At 38.7% G+C, this 19,636-nt stretch overlaps 1 protein-coding gene across 2 annotated transcripts; it reads left to right on the forward strand.

The window, feature by feature from the left end:
* The first annotated feature begins 2,733 nt into the window (after positions 1–2,733).
* On the forward strand, positions 2,734–16,349 carry casp6.L (caspase 6 L homeolog). 2 transcript variants are annotated; one of them, XM_018231973.2, is made up of 8 exons: positions 2,736–2,935; positions 7,083–7,124; positions 9,336–9,378; positions 10,310–10,459; positions 11,600–11,676; positions 12,455–12,630; positions 13,490–13,640; positions 14,940–16,349. In XM_018231973.2, exons 1-8 carry the CDS (start codon positions 2,902–2,904, stop codon positions 15,176–15,178), a joined length of 912 nt encoding a protein of 303 aa, XP_018087462.1. In that variant the 5' UTR covers positions 2,736–2,901; the 3' UTR covers positions 15,179–16,349. The 2 variants fall into 2 exon arrangements, with proteins under 2 accessions (XP_018087496.1, XP_018087462.1); XM_018232007.2 differs by lacking the exon at positions 7,083–7,124 and having other exon boundaries at positions 2,734–2,935.
* Positions 16,350–19,636: the final 3,287 nt, after the last annotated feature.

Raw genomic sequence — 19,636 nt, forward strand, 5'->3', positions numbered from 1 at the left:
ATTCACATATCACTAGTGAGGCAGCCTCAGTTCTCACTCACAATTTTACTAAAGTGCCTAACGCTAGCGAAAATTCTCCAGCGTGACGTCATTTTGCCACTTCGCTGATTTACTAACAGGTGCTGGCGTAAATTCGCTAGCGAAGTAGACATACTCTAGCGCTACTACACACCCTAACGCCAGGCGAAGTTGTGCTCTGGCGAAGTTGTGCTCTGGCGAAGGGATGTAACTACACTAATTCACTAACTTGTGGATTTTACTGAACGTTAGCTCTTGCGCCAGACTTGACTTCGCCAGCTCAGACCAGGCAAAGTGCAATAGAGTAGATAGGAGTTTCTTCAAAAATAGTTGAAAATTTTTATAAGTCCCAAAAAACGCTGGCATTTTTTACTTTTTACTGGGTGATAGGCTGAAAAAGATCAAAAATTTTTTTGGGGTACCCTCCTTCCACCTTACATTTGGCACCTAATCTATACAGTGGGCACATGTGTAGGGCAATATAAGACCTCTATTTAATTTTATTAGGTTTCCATGGCCTTGTGTAGTGTAATGTAGTTGCTGCAGCATACACGTCCATTGTACTTTAACTGCACGGCGTATGCTAATTAGGCATCGCTAGCATAATTTCAAACTGCTTATCGTATTATTGCAAGCGCAACTTCGCAACCATTTGGTAACCTGTGTGCAACTTCCGATCTTCGTGAATTAGCGCAGCCCTGGCGAAACTACGCCTGGCGAAACTATGCCTGTCTCCATCTAAAAACGAATGCTCTGTAAGGCTACAGATGAATGGTTATTGCTACTTTTTGTTACTCCCCTTTCTATTCAGGCCCTCTCCTATTCATATTCCAGTCTCTTATTCAAACCAATGTATGGTTGTGTAACACTAATCTGGGCTATCCAGACCACAGATAGTTAAGTGTACAGCTAATGGTAATGAGCATGGGTTACATTGGACTCACACATCAGTATCAGGGCCTTCACTAAAGCTCCCCATAGACGCAACGATTCTTCTTGCCGAACGACCGATTTTAGGGAAGCCCAACCGATCCTTCGAAATGATCGTGCGGTTAGTGGGATTCGAACGATCCTACATCTTACGATTTTTCGGCCAACATCTGTCAGGAAATTGATCGGCCAGGTCAAAAAATCTTTGTTGGTCCCAGTGCAATCTATCTATGTTTGCAGGGCCAAGCAGGCAGCTCCCCTTTGTTTTCCTGGCAAATTGGTCTTTTTAGTTGATGGTCAATTCGTACGATCGTACGATCGTTCTGAGAAGATCGTGGTCTCACGATCAGGATCTGATCTTTTAAAAATCTCAACATCTATGGCCAGCTTAAGTGGAAGTCTCCCTTAAGGATGTGGTTGAACTACAACACACAGGCTACTGTATAGTAAAATATGTATAAATGTATAAAAAATATGGTGAAAAACAGTAACTGATGGTTTATTAGCACAAGCAATTGACCAGAGGTTTACTCACGCATGAGGATGGTGTAACATATCACAGAGGAGGGGAGATAGAGGAGGATGATACAGCATTTACAGATTCTCAGACTCCCATACAGGGTCGGACTGGAGTAATGGGGGCCTGCCACATGAAGACCCCTCCAGACAGTCACCGGGGCCTCCTCCTGGCTTACCTCTGTGCGCCTCCCTCTCGGGCCTCTAAGTCTCCCTCTGTGTGCCCCTGCGCGAATGCTAGTGCTGCATGCAGCTGCATGAACGTCTGCGCAGTGCGCGCCCATAAGAACGCGGTCGCACTAGTGCCTGCGCTGTGCTGAAGTGCAGCAGAGACTTTTTTTAAGGGGGAGCCCAATCAGGGAAACATGGTTGGCCGGCGGGGGCCCATGAGGGCTGGGGCCCACCAGGTTTTTTCCCGCTGTCCCGCCAGCCCAGTCCGACACTACTCCCATAATTCAAATAGTCAAGCGACATCAATTCCCTCAGGCAGATACACCTTTAAGTGGTCAGGATCCCATCCAGTGGAGTGGTTAGGGAGAAGAAGTATAGCCTAACACCCAATCTGCTGTGGTCCCTTCACTAAAGGCATACAAGGAGGCCTTGTGTTAAGCTACTCCCTGCTATTATCCTTGATGAAGCACACAACTGCTCTTTCTATATAAGCTGTCTATCTTACTCTCCTAGAGAGTCTATAAATGAACTACCCTGTGATTGTTAACCTCGTTCATGGGGTTTCCTGGTCCCGACTTAATCTCTAAAGATACAGGTCCCTTTAGGGTGGTGACTTTACTGGTAAATCTGTAGTTTTAGGGTCTTTCTGAGGACAATTCTTAGCAAACACCCCCAGATTGAGTTAAAGAAGACGTTTGCCTTTGAGACTGCATGAAGGAAAGTGACAGAGTGACAGAAGCCAAGGGGAAAGGCACAAACAAGCGGTGCATTTGGCTTCTAGAACTCAGGGGATGATGGTGTTGGCCAGAGATTATTTTGGAGGGTTTAGATAAACAAATACAGGCCAGGGTCTCGCACTGGAAGACTAGAAAACCAAAAGTGAAATTATTTACAGTGCAGGTCCAGTCCTGTCTCACTGACATTTACAATAGATAACACAACTTTACAACCCGCTGTCTCTTAGCAACGGGGGATGGGGCTGGGCTTGTCAGAGTACGGTATGCGAAGAGCACACTCTTAACTCTTTCCATGCTGGACTAAAATAGGCTCTCTAACAGTCAGTGTGTATGTATTGAAGCAGTGCCCAGGCAGGAAGGAGGCAGTGAGTGGGTGGTTTTCTCTCCAAGGAGATTGTTTGGTTTGGGCGGAGACTCACTGCAGGAAGTAGGAACAATACCTTAGTAGGGTTAACGAGAGCAAAGTCAGTAGGAAGCTGAGAGACGAGCAGCAGGACAGTGCTGGGAATCTCATTGCTAATCCTTGGCCATGGCAACCCCGCAGCAACAGCCCAGCCCAGCAGGTGGGTACAGATGGGGGCAGTGTCCCGATTAGAAACCACGTTAAATGAGCCTTTCTGTGCAAGTATACAGGGGACAGGTAGTGTAACGTATCCGCCCACCCCCGGGGCTCAGGCAGTAGGACGTTCCGAACAGGCACAGAACAAAAGCAGCACCTGTCTGTGGTTGTAGTAAAGGGCTGGGCACGGGGGCATTTCCCTGCAGATCACACACGTTGTTGTTGTAGATTTTTAGTAAATACATTCGGAACTGCAGCCCACCAGCACCGAAAGGGTTGTATGATCGACTTCCCTCGAAATATAGAAACTCCAGCTTCCTGGTTCTACCAAATCCTGTTCTCACTTGAGCTTTGATATCATATGGCAGTGGGAGTTACAGTTCAGCAGCTCAAGGGCAGAGACACACAGTCAGATTCGGGGAGATTATTCGCCTGATGACAAATCTCCTCTTTTTCAGGGTGACTAATCTCCCTGAATTGCCTTCCCGCCGGATAGAATCAAAATCTCTTTCATCAAACTTACTAAATAGCCCTCCTTGGTGGTATAACAGCACGTTTGTATTAGGTTGCTTTCTCTGTGTGTGCACCTGAATACACACGTATTTGTAGGCGACATTGCAATCTATTTTACATCTATCAACCACCTGGGAAAACTATCAACCACCTGTTCCTTTATAACCTGGAGAGTTATGAATGTTACCCTGTACTTGGTCTACTGTCTAATAAGATATAAGGTCTGGGGATGGCATTGCAAAAATACTCGTCATATCCCTTTAAAAGGGAAATTGTCAATTCTCTGTATATTTTAGTCAGTAATGCAACTAAGGAGGGTCGGGCCTGGGTGCAGCAGGGCCCCCCTCCGGATGCAGTTTTCTGAATCGGCGCAAGCATCCAGAGGGTCCCATGGGGGTGCACCCCTGATAGTTATGCCCCTGCTTTTAGTGGGCAGGTTTTACATGGCAGACTGACTTGAAATATCAGTACTGCTATTGCCTTTTAGTAGAGCAGTGATCCCCAACCAGTGGCTTGCTAGCAACATGTTGCTCACCAACCCCGTGGAGGTTGTGCCCAGTGGCCTCAAAGCAGATGCTTATTTCTGAATTCCAGGCTTTAAGGCAAGTTTTGGCTGCATAAAAACCAGAGCCTTCTGTAGGCCACCAGTCCACATAGAGAGGATACCAAATAGCGAATCACAGTCCTTATTTGGCACCCCCCAGAACTTTCTAAATGCTTGTGTTGCTCCCCAACTTTTTTTTACAATTGAATTTGACTCATGGAGTCCCTGAGTTAGATTTAGCATTCCCAACAGAGAAACAAGATTCTTTATATTTACAGGAAGATGAAACCTATGTAGAAACAGGGTGTACTTTCCCTTTGCCTCTTTAACTTTTAGTTTAGCCACTTTGTGCCAAAGAGATACATATTGTTCGGACATACAGTGGAGGATGTTATAATATTTGTTTCTATATAAATCTTTAGTTTACTGAAGTTACTTAGTTGCTTACAAATGGCAAAACGTACAGTAACAGGTAATTTTTGTAAAAGTTCAGTTGTTTGTGTAGAATGCCTAATGTTCCCTTCATACATACATAAAAGTTTTGTGCCCACAATATAGTATAATCTGTATAGAGTGCCAGAACCAGGTGTTACGAAACCTGGGAAGCCTGGTGCCTTAAGTATATAAATAATTTATAATTCAATATCCGCAAAACAAAATTAAGACCAATAACAAATTATATACATCATAAAAGTTTATTTAAAGATGAACTATCCATTTAACATTGTATAGGATTTGTTTTCCCCTCTCTGTGAACTGGGCAGTGTTAAATGGATCATATCTAAAAGTTCTTTTTGTAGATGGCCAGCTGAGGGTGTGTTAATCCATTTATACAGTGTCAGTTACAGCAAACATAGCAAACTAGGCTTAATTATAATATGTAGTCTGACTCCTCAGAAAATATTTTTTAAGCATTTTCCGTTTGTTTGAGACACACCTAAATGCATAAACTATTCAATTCTAGTATATTCTACCTGGTTGTACTCATAAGTGGTCAGAGTTGCGTTCCACTTGAGTTTTATTGTGTTTTTTTAGACCCAGCATGCTGCATTTCTTGTGCTTGACGCATGTTCAAAAGCCAATAGAATAGAGGAATTGACAAAAATGCATGTATGTGCATTTACCTGTTACAACATATATGTGTTTAGGCACTTTTTTTTAGACCGAGTTTGCTGCATTTTTTTGCACTTGGTTTTGCACCTGGGTTCCAAATACAGTAGAATAAAAGGTTGCATTTGGAACTCACCAAAACACGCTTAACTGCGTTTAAAATAAAGATGCATACAAAAAAATATATGCTTTTTTTTTACATGTAAGAGCCCTAAGAGAAGCCTTATACCCCCTTTTTCTACATTAGTTTAATGAACAAGGCCAATGCTGAAGATACTTTTTGCCTAATATTTTGATTATTTTAATTAGAACTATTTATGTAAAGATACTTTCTGTTTTGGTTTCAATGAGCATGGCCAAACCAAATTAACCAGTCCATTGAGAAGCCATCAATACAAAATAATAGTAGTATTCAAACATGTGCTACACAGAGACCTACATTCACTTTTGCAAGCTGCAAAACCCCATTAACCCCAAGGGTTAAAGTGACTACTTTCAATTTCAGATTTTGCACAGTTCAGTTGAAGAAATAATACAACTTATACATCAATAGGCAATAAGTATGTTCAGGAAAAACCCTTTGTATTAATGTTGAAAATGGAGGTCTACTACTCTTTTATGTTAATTTTAAGTAAGCAACTTTTCAATTGGTCTCCATTTTTTATACTTTAATGATTTGCCTTCCTCTTCTGCCTTTTCCTGCTTGCAATTTAAAGGGGACCTGTCACAAAAAAAAAATATTCCAAATGCTATTTTAACACGTTAATCAAGCAAAACAAACTTTACTTAATCTATATAAATTATTTGAATCGTGTTTCCTTTGGTCTTGCTAGGCTCCTGCCTAGCAAGCAGGCAGGAGCCATTTTGTGGACACTGTTATCAAGACAAGCTTTGCATCATCTCAAAATCTTGTTTGTGCACCAGAATGGGGGATCTGATGTCTATGTCCGTGCACTGGCTACACAATTAAATGGTGACGAGAGAGGGGGGAATGTGGGGATCACAGTGACATCTAGTAAGTGCTTAATGGAAATTGAAAGTAAGTGCCGGCTCCGCCACTATGCCTAAGGCATAGAGGAGGGGCAGGCACTATTTGAGTGTGTTTTGTTTATGCATCTACATCCAACATGTATTTCAATGAGAAGAAAGTTTGTTTGGATGAAGACGCAACATGCTGCGTTCCTTTCTGACAGTATGTTGTGTGGGATGGCAAATCTTTCATGTACTCTACACATCTGATTTTTGGATCAGTCCAATTATATTTTAACCTTGCAACAACATCCAACTTGTAGGATGTCTTGTTAATCTTAACACCATCCAACAGAAGCTCCCATGTAGTTTAAACCTAACTCTGTGCCTTTTAAGGCCCCCATACATGGGCCGATAAAATACATGGACAGACTCGGTCTGTCGGCAGCTTATTGGTCCATGTGTGGGGCCATCCGACGGGTGTCCCCGATCAATATCTGGCCGAAAGTCGGCCAGATGCCGTTCGGGCAAGTTAAAAAATTCCATTGGATCGCAGCCACATCTTTTTGTTGATGCGGTCCCACCCCCCGTTTGGCCTCCATTCTGATCCCTAGGGCCCAACTATAGGATCAGCCCGATATCGCACACTTCAATGTGGACATATCGGGGAGAGAACCGCTAGTTTGGTGACATTGCCAAAAGAGCAGATCTCCCTGTGTATGGCCACCTTAACTTGCTTATGTTTCTATTCAGGCCCTCTGCTATTTTGATTTCTAATTAAAATAATCATATTTTTTTAAAAAAATAATAATTAATTGTGCATTTTAGGTGGTCTATATAATTCTGGGTTTCAAGTAAAAATAAAAATCAGAATAGTCAAGGACAAATGGGATATTGAGTGCAGAGCCCTACCCGTGTGCCATAATCCCAACCGGTTATTTTGTGCAAATGTTTATAGGCACAATATATTTTACAGCGTGATCATTTTTATGCACATTTTGATTTCACTTTGCAGGTCAACTTGAAAAAGATAGCACCAGTGCATCAGAGAACAAAGGTTTGACCTATTTTAGTTTTCTTGCTAATGAATACTTTATTGCAGATATTATAACTGTTAAAAACACTGAATGAAAAAGTATCAGGGCTCAAATATGATGGTGTACTCACCATGAGAATAAGCTATTATACTGAGGAAAACAACAACAACACATTACAGTTACCTGGCATGTAAGCCCTCATAATGTAATTATTGATATGCTGCCACACCCTGATTTCAACCGCAAATTTGTTGCAGCTACAGAACACCAGAAAATACCCTGCCACTGAAATAATGTAATCACTCAAAAATTCACACCAAGGCATATTTAAGCGATTGTGTGATTTGAATGTTTCAGTAGAGACAATTCTCAGTATTGTCAATGGCAGGGTATTTTCTTGTAGCCGCAACAAATCACAGGGCATCAAGTAGCACTGTGAGTGATTCCCTTTAGCTATATAACTGCTGAACCAGGTTAAAATATCCTACCTTCAGGGGATATGCTGCTTACCCATATGCTCAAAGATCCTTGTAAACTGCCAATTTAATTGCAAGAGATTGGTGGTACCTCATAATGTATTTGGATACGATGGAAAACAGACTGGAGTAAAGCTTATGCATGTATCGATAAAAGAATACACACCAATTTTCAATGCATGTATGGTGACACCACAATCCTGACTATCAATTAGTTGATGCACTATGTCTGCTAGTGTAGGCCCTGTTCACTTTCTTCTGTAAAAAGCACCCATGCTGCATATAGCCTCTCCATGGAATCCTTTTATTCAACCTACGGGCTGTTAGGCTGGAAATAGTACTTTTTAGGGGCTGATTCACTAAGGGTCGAATATCGAGGGTTAATTAACCCTCGATATTCGACTGGGAATTAAAATCCTTCGAATATCGAAGTCGAAGGATTTAGCGCAGATAGTACGATTATTCCTTCGATCGAACGATTAAATCCTTCGAATCGAACGATTCGAAGGATTTAAATCCAACGATCGAAGGAATATCCTTCGATCAAAAAAAGTTAGGCAAGCCTATGGGGACCTTCCCCATAGGCTAACATTGACTTCGGTAGCTTTTAGATGGCGAACTAGGGGGTCGAAGTTTTTTTTAAAGAGACAGTACTTCGACTATCGAATGGTCGAACGATTTCTATTTCGAATCCTTCGATTCGAAGTTGTAGTCGAAGGTCGAAGTAGCCCATTCGATGGTCGAAGTAGCCCAAAAAAAACTTCGAAATTCGACGTTTTTTTACTTCGAATCCTTCACTCGACGTTAGTGAATCGGCCCCTAAGTGTACTTTTATATTTACCATATTCTGTCACAGGACAACTCCCAGGCACAACCCCTGCAGTTCTAACAGTGTGTTGTCTAGAGTTGGAGAGCTGACAGTTTGTTTGGTACCAAAATGTTTTTCACATGTCTGCTTTTATCCTTGGCCACTAGGACCAATGCAGCCCAGGGGCCACTTGTTGCTTGTGGTGGGAGAAACCAGAAATTCAGCATTTTTGTGTGGGAACCTGCTTCTCTTTACCTATAGGTTTTAGCAGTCTGTGGCATGCAATCATTTAGTTATTTGAAAAATGTTAGTTGCTATTCATAATAGAATCTGTCTAATGCTTGCTAATCTGTTCAAGGGGCAGATAGATGATACATGATTTACAGGCCTGTAAGATGCATGCAAGATATTGTGGGAAATTAAGTCTTAATTATGTGCAAAAAGGAACAGTCATACTGTGTTTAATTCTATGTAATTAATACATTAATTAATTAATTAATTAAAAGGGGACATATAATTACAATCTCTACATTAAAATCTCCACCTTGCAATATAGGATAAATGTGCATACAAAAGTTACCTTTGCGTCTCCTTTATTTTCTTTATGAATAGTTATCATAGTGCCATATATTGTAATACAGTTGTTTGCCACTTCATACCCTGGCTCCTACTTGGGGCTCACTGTGGGGAATTGGCACCCCACCAGTTACAATGTAAGAAACAATATTGATCACAACAAGACCATGCAAAGAGAAGTGCATCAAGAACAAAGCCAGCAGTTAAAGTGTTAAGACAACCACTTAATTTGTGGCATAGTTGCTAACTCTTTGTACCACTAAGATGACATAGGGACATTTATAATGGGTTACTTTTTTGGCTATATTCTTCTTTTGTGCAATATGTTGTTGAGCATTGTCCTCATGCTGCTAAATCATATATTTTTATAGAACAAAAAGCAAACGTCACAGAAACTGATGGATGGACATCAAGGTCAGTAAACCTTTCCTTAGCGTTAATTACATTTATTAGCATCTCTTTATAAAGCTGTGAGGGGGAATAGATATTTTACTTTGAGTGTACTGACATTCAAACTAAGCTGGTGTTTCAAGTATATTATGGCCAAAATATCCTCCCATAGACCCAACAAAAAGTGACAGCTTATGGCAGTTTACAGCATCTCCTCTGGCATTTGCCAAAATATTCTGATTGCCAGTACAAAATTGTCCTTTACATTACATGCAGAATATAATCATAGAATAAAGTCCACCATACAAGCATTAATCTAATGGGAAACTAATAGAGAGAGTCCCTCTGAATTTATATCTTATAACTTTGGCATCTATTATCCAGAAAGGTCTAAAAAGGGAAATGCCGTTGTCCATAGTTCTGAGTAAACGATCCTTATTTTTTGACTAATTTACATTTTTTGTGTATTAGTACCCTGATGGTCACTAAACAGCATAAATAAATGTTGGTAGCAAATCAGTCAGGTCCAAATTTATAATGTGGGCATTCCAAGGCTAGCGAACCCTCAGTTGCCAACTCCCTTTCCTACTCTTACGGGTGCCCTCACCTCTGTTCTCAGAGCACTGGAAGGAGTGAGACAACGTTCAGATCTCCTTTGCACCCAGTCTCCAGTACTCTGAAATAAATACAGATGCTGTTGCATTCCCCCTTTTAACTTGCTCTGCCCTATCCCCAGGCCTTTGTAGCCTTCATGTGTCCTAAAATAATAAATAATAAGACAATTGCAATTTATTTTTAATGTTTGCGTGTTATATAATAATAAAGACCCCTTATCTGAAAAAAAAATGTTAGAACATTTTTCATATACATGTTTCCTCTGCATATGGAATTGTTGTGGTATCAAATATATTATGTTTTTCAATCCTATTTGTGTGTGTGTGTGTGTGTGATAAAGGACTGTGGAACTGGATCCAAGTGCAGAATATATAATGACCCATAAGAGAAGAGGCTTGGCATTAATTTTTAACCATGAGGACTTCTACTGGCAATTAAGACTTGGTTCCCGTCGTGGGACTAATACTGACAGCATGAACCTTAACAGAATGTAAGAACATTTTTTGTCATGTCAAGCAAAATAGCAGAAGCCAGTGAACTGGCTACTTTGGCTTTGAAAATTGTTAATGGTTAAAGCCTCGGTTTCTGCATATGTACCTGTGTATGTGGTGTTTCTTGCTTTGTTTTTGTCTTACCTAGCTCAGGTGTGTGGTTTTACATGGTTATCATTAAACACTGAATCACAAATGTGTTCCATTCTCAAGAGGAAAAAGTAAAAGCAGGTTGCCCCATGAGATGCTGTGTTTTTCCTAGAAACAATTGCCTGGGATGAGTATTTGTACATAGTTAGAAGACGACAAAGATCATTTGTTTAAGGACACTTGACATGTTCCTTTGATTTTTAGGAACCTCTCTTAGTACAGATAACTCATAACTGCCTCTCATAGTACAGATAACTGTATCCACAGGAACAGTAAACTCAAAAAATAAAATTGTTTTAAAGTAATAAAAATGTAGTGTTGCCCTGCACTGGTAAAACTGCTGTGTTTGCTTCAGAAACACTACTATTGTTTATATAAATAAGCTGCTGTGTAGCAATGGGGGCAGCCATTCAAAGGAGAAAAGGCTCAGGTTACACAGCAGATAGGAGATAAGCTCTCTAAACACAATGGTGTTATCTGTTATCTACTATTTAACCTGTGCCATATAGCTTTTTTCAATTTCCACCATTGCTACACAGCAGCTTTTTTAAATGAACTATAGTAGTGTTTCTGAAGCAAACACATACGTTTTATCGGTGTAGGGCAACACTACATGACATTTTCATTACTTTAAAACACTTTTTAAATTTTTTGGTGTTACTATGTAAATTGTCATCGCCAGCATTTGTGTCTTGTGCTAGAATATATAGTTGTTGATAGGCCATATTTTTTTACGGTATTTGCTTGTTATCAATCTTTCTCTACCACATTAATCACTGGGACTCGGTACCTATCTACCACTATATCAGTTGCTCATCATTACTTTTACTTTCACTGTAACTTACACTAACTAAATGCTGGAAATCCAGTATGTTGGCCACTCTGTCATAAAGCAGTGATATATCTGAGGGACTTCTGTTCACATGTATATCAAAAGAAAATCAGCCCTTATATGCATTTTAGTGCATCACTCATTTTCTTTTATTCAGCCTTACAGACCTGGGGTTTGATGTTCAGAACTATTACAACCTAAGAACAATGGATGTTCTTGAAAAGATCCAGGAAGGTAGGAAACTTTCTAGATATGTTGCTGATTAGGAAGTTACATTTGGAATTTGTTAAATGTAATAATTTGTGGTTTTTTTCCATAAGAATTTTACATTTTGGAGCCATATTTTGCATTGAGAACCTTATTGCATGTGACGCATAAATGATTACATTGTATTTTCATAAAATAAATAAGGTTACAAAGAAGCACAGAATGGCATAACTATTGGCATTGGCTAGTGAACAGTCTAAGAATATCAAACTTTTAATATGTAGAGAGTGATATTCGGAGACAATTTGCAATTGGTTTTAATTTTTTTGTGATTTTTGAGTTATTAAGCTTTTTATTCAGCAGCTCTCCAGTTTGTAATTTCAGCTGTCTGGTTGCTAGGGTCCAAATTACCCTAGCAACCATCCATTGATTTGAATAAGAGACTTGAATATTAGTAGGATAGGCCTTAATAGAAAGATGAGCTATAAAAAGTGGCAATAACAATGCATTTATAGCCTTATAGATATTTTTTTTTTTAGGTCCAGTGACCCCTATTTGAAAGCTGGAAAGATTAAAATTTAATTAAAAAATTATAATAAAAAAAAAATGAAGGCCAATTGAAAAGTTGTTTAAAATTAGCCATTCTATAATGTAGTAAAAGTTAACTTAAAGATGATCCACTCCTTTAAGAGTAGGAGAAAGTCATGCTTATAAAGTGGGTACATGTTTCATGGCATTTGCCTTTCTGAGTTAAATTAAATCATGTTAGTGATGGGTAGTTGACAACTGGTGTATTGTTTTACAGCATCTACAACAGACCATAGCAATGCTGACTGCTTTCTCTGTGTTTTCCTGAGTCATGGAGAAGATAAGCATATTTACTCTTATGATTCCCTGATTGATATCCAGGAACTGACCAATCCCTTTAAAGGAGACAAGTGCAAAAGCTTAGTAGGAAAGCCAAAGATTTTCATATTACAGGTAATCACTTCCTTACAAACGTATCACAGGTAGCCAAAATGCACTAGAAAAGTATTTGATTTCAAGTATGTTTCTTGCAAATATTTTATTGGCTTTCAGATATGTAGTCATTATAAAGAAAGCCTACTAAATGAGTCATAAATGTAAGTTTGAAGTGATAAGTAAAAGAGATGTATATTTCATGGCAGTGCAGGGAAACTCAAAAAATGCCATCTCAGGTCATTTTGCTTGGTCATATGCTTTCACAAAGAGCCAGTGATGCACTACAGAACTGCTCTCTGGCAGGCTGTTGTTTCAACTACTCAATGTAACTGAATGTGTCGCAGTGGGACCTGGATTTTTACTATTGAGTGCTGTTCTTAGATCTACCAGGCTGCCGTATCTTGTGTTAGGGAGCTGTTATCTGGTTACCTTTCCATTGTTCTGCTGCTGAGGGGAAAGGGAGCCAGGTGATTTCACTCCAATTTGCAGTACAGCGCACAATTTGAAGTTTATCAGCGCACAAGTCACATGACTGGGGCAGCTGGGAAACTGACAATATGTCTAGCCCCATGTTCAAAATTAAATATAAAAAAATCTGTTTGCTCTTTTGAGAAACTGATTTCAATGCAGAATTCTGCTAAAGCAGCGTTATTAACTGATGCGTTTAAAAAAACAACACATTTTTCCCATGACAGTAACCCTTTAAGTTCCCTACATTATTACCACCCCAGGCCCCCACATCACCTGTCTGTCAGCTCTTAGTATGTACCCAGTGTAAGTTTCAACAAGACTAATTAAAGTAGTCACAAACTTTCCTCTCTATTCTGTCCAGCCCCCTGATGATTATCTCTTTAAATCACAAAATTCTGTCTTGTAGGCATGTCGAGGAGAGAAGCATGATGAGCCAGTCTTACCTAAGGATGAAGTTGACAGTGTGCCCCTCACCAATGTAACTGAAGTGGATGCTGCTTCATTATGTACTCTGCCTGCTGGAGCTGATTTTATTATGTGCTATTCTGTTGCAGAAGGTATAGCTGAAACTACCATAACTTTATAGGTGTGATCCTCTGATTTGTGGATGTTATACATTTTTTCAGAGAGTTCACCAGAAAGAAAGATTTTTTTTTGTAAAATGAAATTACAAACATTTTTTTAACTGATTGTTAAGGATTTTTAGAATGATCTGTTACCCAGATACTTAGCTCTGCAGTTCCTCTTTGCCAGTCTTCAACAAACCTCTGATTACCCATCCAGCTTGTCTTCCCCCTTCCAAGTGCCAGAAAACCCAAAGCGCTATTGCATATGCACGCTGCTTTTGGTTTGTTTGCATGTCAGTGATCCGATTGGCACATTTCAGCCCAATGGATTAATGACATGCAAATTAAAGGGCAACTATCGCGAAAATTAAAATTTAATATAAGCTTCCTCATACTGAAGTAAGAAACTTTTTTAAAAACAGTCAATTAAAAATTCAGCATTGTTTCTGAAATAATCAAGTTTATATTCACTATTCCTCTCTCAGCATCTGTTTTTCTTCAGTCTGTCTTCGTGCAGCAGTTGGGTGTCAGATGAATGATCCAATATATCTTATAGGGGGGGCTCCCTTTCCTAGCAGATTTTTTAAATCTCACTCAAACAACTGATTCCTGTACAAACAAAATAACCTCCTTTTGCACAAATCCTGCTTGTAGAAAGACAAGATTTCTGGTGATTTTACTAGAGTAAGCTCTAATACATCTTCTAGGCAAAAGGAGCCCCTCTATAAGATATATTGGATCATTCCTCTGACACCCAACTGCTGAATGAAGACAGAATGAGGAGAAACAGATGCTGAGAGAGGAATAGTGAAGATAAACTATTTCAGAAACGGTACAGAACATTTAATTGATTGTATTTAAAAAGTTTCTTACTTTAGTATACTGAAGCTAATATTAAATTTTAATTTTCGCAAATTGTTCCCCATTAAAAGGGGCATGCGAACTAGCACTGGATAGCTGAACTTACTACTTCTTTATCCTGTAGACAAGGTCCACTGTCACAATCAGGGGGTCAGCTCTTATACTTACTTTTGCTTCAATCGTGGGGAGGCAGGATTGGGTCTGGATTGGGGAGGGAGGGCGGTGGCAGGGAAATGACGGAGGAGGGCAGGATTGCGTCAGGGACAACTTCCATTAGAAAAATGTTTGTAATCGCATGGGCTGTTCACTTTCAGATGTTTATTCAAAGGTGACTATGCCCTTGAACCATGGTGGATAATCTGTCTGAAATTGTCTGTAGCTGTTCTAAATGGTTATATTGCCTGACCTTTTTTTGTTTTTCCTTCTTAGGCTACTATTCTCACCGTGAAACTGTGAACGGCTCTTGGTACATACAGGATCTCTGTGCAGTGGTTAAAGCATATGCTGCTTCATTGGAATTTACAGAAATTCTCACACTTGTGAACAGGAAAGTCTCACAGCGATCTGTTGAATATTGTAATGATCCTAAGGCAATAGGGAAAAAACAAATCCCATGTTTTGCTTCCATGTTAACTAAAAAGCTCTTCTTAAAGCCAAAGTCAAATTGATATGAATTATTGTTTACCTCTACACTATTTTCTTTAAACTGAGAAAGGGAAACACAATTATGCATGTTCTGTTAGATGGAAAGAAGAAGGTCACTTTCTTTCAGTGTAATCTTCTCAGGTGATTCTTTTGCTACACTTTCTAATGTGTTAGAAATTGTCATCCTGTGCCTTTTAAATACAGCGTTGACATGATTTCTGTTATGTGTAGTTTGCTTCATGTAATTAAATACAGGTATGGGATCCCTTATCCGGAAACCCGATATCCAGAAAGCTCCGAATTACGGAATGGCGGTCTCCCATAGACTCCACTTTATCCAAATAATCCAAATTTTTTAAAATGATTTCCTTTTTCTCTGGAATAATAAAACAGTAGCTTATACTTGATCCCAACTAAGATATAATTAATCTTATTGGAAGCAAAATCAGCCTATTGGGTTTATTTAATGTTTAAATTAGTTTCTAGTAGACTTAAAGCATGAAGACCCAAATTATGGAAAGATCCGTTATCCGGAAAACCCCAGGTCCCGAGGATTCTGGATAACAGGTCCCATACCTGTACATGAAGCAATCTATTTAATAACTCATTTTGGAATGACTGTTAGCCTCACTTCTATGGAGATGGAATTCTCAAACACTCAGGAAATACTTCTTTATAAAGCATTTTTTCTGACTTTTTTAAAATATGTAATTTTTTTGGGAAGTGCTCGGGGTGAGGTAGTTTTGTATTTTTACAGCTCATGTATTAAAACCTAAGCATAAAGAAAAGGGAATCATGTTTCTTTAATGAAGTACCCCTATAATACTTGCATCACTATACTTGCAAGCGGAATCAGTGATAATTAAAACATAACTTTTAATTACTCCATAAAAAATACAACCTAGCCCATTAAAAATAGTGGGAATTTTTTATCAATCAATGATTCCTATCAGAAACCTACAGTAGGTCACATTAAACCACCAACATAATTTGGTGCTGCATTTTTCTCCAAAATACATTCCTCACATTATGCAATTATTTCCCACAACTAAAATTGAAAACAGAAAGGCTGCCCGACTTACATTTCACTTTTGTCCAGGAGCTTTTTCAAAGGCTAGCAGGCCTGCATCTGTGTACCAAAACCTGTCTTTTTTTTGTGAAAAATGAAAATATAATAAAACAGAAAAATCTTTACCAGTTTTGTGTGGTATTTTTATAAGCTTTGGGTTATCAACACTAATGACTGTTGTTTCAATGGTAAATAAATAAACCATGTATCCGTGCATATAAGGTGAGACACAATCTTCACTTTTTGTAATATTTTTACAAAAGCTAAGAAAAAAGACCTATAACATAAGTATCCTTAAAGAGTTGTATCTTAATATTTCCACTGCAAAAGTATCTGTGTGCTTATATCTGCTTAGAAATTAGATTGGTTAAAATATTATGATGATATGTTGGGATTCTTGTATAATATACAAGAGTTATGAATGTCCTGTAAATTAAATCCTTATAATCTGTGCTTAGTCATGTCATTGGATATAATCGGCACTTAATGATGTCATTTCTGTCACATGATTTACAGAAACTTGTGTATTATAATAAATAAAGTATCCCCTGTTGCAAAATATGAGGATATGAGAAGTCACCTCGGAGTTCCATGATCTGTATAAAAACACTCAGCTTTTGGCCTCGTACTTTTATATGGTCATGGATCGCATTGGTAACTTCTAATATTCGTATATTTTACTATATATCCCCAAATGAGGGTTCTGTTATTTTTGGGATCTGGTTTTCAAACAAAATAATCAGATCACGCAAATTTTTGGAATTGTTAGAAAAACAACGCATCAGAACCAAAAAAAGAAGACTGCTTCTACTTATCCTTCGTTGTACTGTTCCCTAAAGCTGGGGGGCTGGGGCTGGAGCACCCAGACCACATTTACTATTTGGTGAGTTATCTACCAACTATTCTGGGGCACCATTTTTCTCTTGTCCATGCTTCAATGTCACATAAATAACACATTTAGACAAGTGCCATTACTTTCCCTCCAGTTGGCTTTGCTTTACGTACAGCCTCATTATGATATGGTAAAGTTTCTCAAACCTTTAGGGCACTTAGTTACCAGCAGTACTGATAACCCTGCATGATCAGTGTGTCTTTTAATTTTTTGTTTTTATACAGTAACATGAAGTAAATAATGATATTGTATGATACATATATGTATACCTTTACATTTATATTTTTGCTCCTGACTAGTAGCACAGCACACCTCTGAATACTTGTTAACCCTTATGCACTGCAATGACAACAAGCATATCATAAAATAATTTCTATAAGTGCATGAGTTTCTATAATAACTTGTACAAGTGACTGTTCCTTTTTTGAGCTTGTACTCATTCCTACTAAATTAATAAAACTACAGATCAGACAAATATTCCACTTGTCCAACCTAGCTTAAAGGAGAACTAAACCCTAAACATTAATATGGTTAAAAATGACATATTTTATATACGGAACTTATTATCAAGCCTAAAATTTCAGCTTCTCAATAGTAGCAATGATCCAAGACTTCAAACTTGTCAAGGGAGGTCAACATCTTGGAAAGTGTCTGCAACACTCACATGCTCAGTGGGCTCTAAGCAGCTGTTGAGAAGCTAAGCTTAGGGGTCATCACAAATTATCAAGCAAAAAAAAAAAAAGAGGTTGGCCTGTAATATAAGCTGATGCTACAGGGTGATTGTTAAATTATGATGCTAATTGCACTGGTTTCTGTGCTGCCATGTAGTCTTTATCCGTATTAATTACTAATCAGCCTTATATTGTGACATTTATAGTTTGTGTACTGTATATTTCGAGTTGGTCCCTAAGCTCTGTAAGTGACAGCAGCACAGAGCATGTGCAGTGAATCAGCAGAAAAGAAGATGGGGAGCTACTGGGCATTATTGGAGACACAGATCTTTACTGCTAAAGGGCTGTGGTTGCCTTAGGCTGGTTCACAGCCCAAAACATAATGTGCAACATTTCTACTTCTTTGTTAACTATACCCCCAAAATGAACACTTAAGCAACAGATAGTTTACATCATATTAAGTGGCATATTAAAGAATCTTACCAAACTGATCTATATATTTAAGTAAATCTTGCCCATTTACATCTCTTGCCTTGAAACACCATTTCGTGATGGTCTCTGTGCTGTCTCAGAGATCACCTGACCAGAAATACTACAACTCTAACTGTAACAGGAAGAAGTGTTGAAGCAAAAGACAGAACTCTGTCTGTTAATTGGCTCATGTGACCTAACATGTATAGTTTATTGGTATGTTTGTGTGCACAGTGAATCCTACGATCCCAGGGGGTGGCCCTTATTTTTTAAAATGGCAATTTTCTATTTATGATTACCCAATGGCACATACTACTAGAAAAGTATATTATTATGAAAATTGTTTATTTACATGAAGTAGGGTTTTACATATGAACAGTTTTATGCAATATCTTTTTATAGACACCTACATTGTTTGGGGTATAGTTAGTTCTTCTTTAACATCTGGCCGTTATGTTGGTAGTAGGCAAGATGTACAGTAACTCTCCTGTTTTATCTCCAAAGCAGTTCTATAACATGGCATAAAATAATAGTAACAGGCTTTAGTTGTTTGAGACTTAATATGGTGATTTTATCATCTTGGAAAATAAGTTTTGGAGCTACTGGGGCATCTTTGGAGGCACAGATGTTTACTGCTAAAGGGCTGTGGTTGCCTTGGGCTGGTACAGAAGCCCAAACATAATGTACAACATTTCCAGTCTACTTCTTTATTTAGGCTTTAGTTCTTATTTAAAAGGAATACTTGTTGATAAACCCTTACTGATTGAAAGGGCAGAGATTAAAATAAATGTGGGACATACTGACTAAGATGAAACACTGACACTACCAGTACCTCTACTGCCCCCAATATACAAAGATAGGTCCACTGAGCACCAAGATGCACCCAAAATCATTGAAGAGCAGTGGTGTAACTATCAAGGGAGTTGGGAGTGCAACTACACAGGGGACTGCTTTGAGACCTGCATTGTTGTAGAACATATGAGAAAATCCCATTCACTGGAAACGTCAATGATAATTAGAAAAAGACAAAACACACTCCAAACCCTTATGAACGCACAATAAAACTATCATTAGGTATATTGCAGTAAATTGTCGTTTTCACCCCAAAATAAAATGTTGAAAGTCTTGGCTGTAGAATCTAGATTGATATAACCACCAGGGTTGCCAGGTCTAATTTTCAAAACTAGCCAAAGTCAGCTACAAAACCAGCCCAAAACTAGCCAAGAGGCACTTCAAACGTAGCCCAAAAATAGCACAATATGTGCTGTGAAAAAAAGTAAAAAAACAAATATATGTGAAAATACATCTTTTTTCGAATTTTTTACTGTTTAACAAATTTTTCCATGAAGCAAAATGGGACAGATTCGCCCGTCACCAG

Source organism: Xenopus laevis, chromosome 1L (assembly GCF_017654675.1).
Source record: "Xenopus laevis strain J_2021 chromosome 1L, Xenopus_laevis_v10.1, whole genome shotgun sequence".
NCBI lineage: Eukaryota > Metazoa > Chordata > Amphibia > Anura > Pipidae > Xenopus > Xenopus laevis.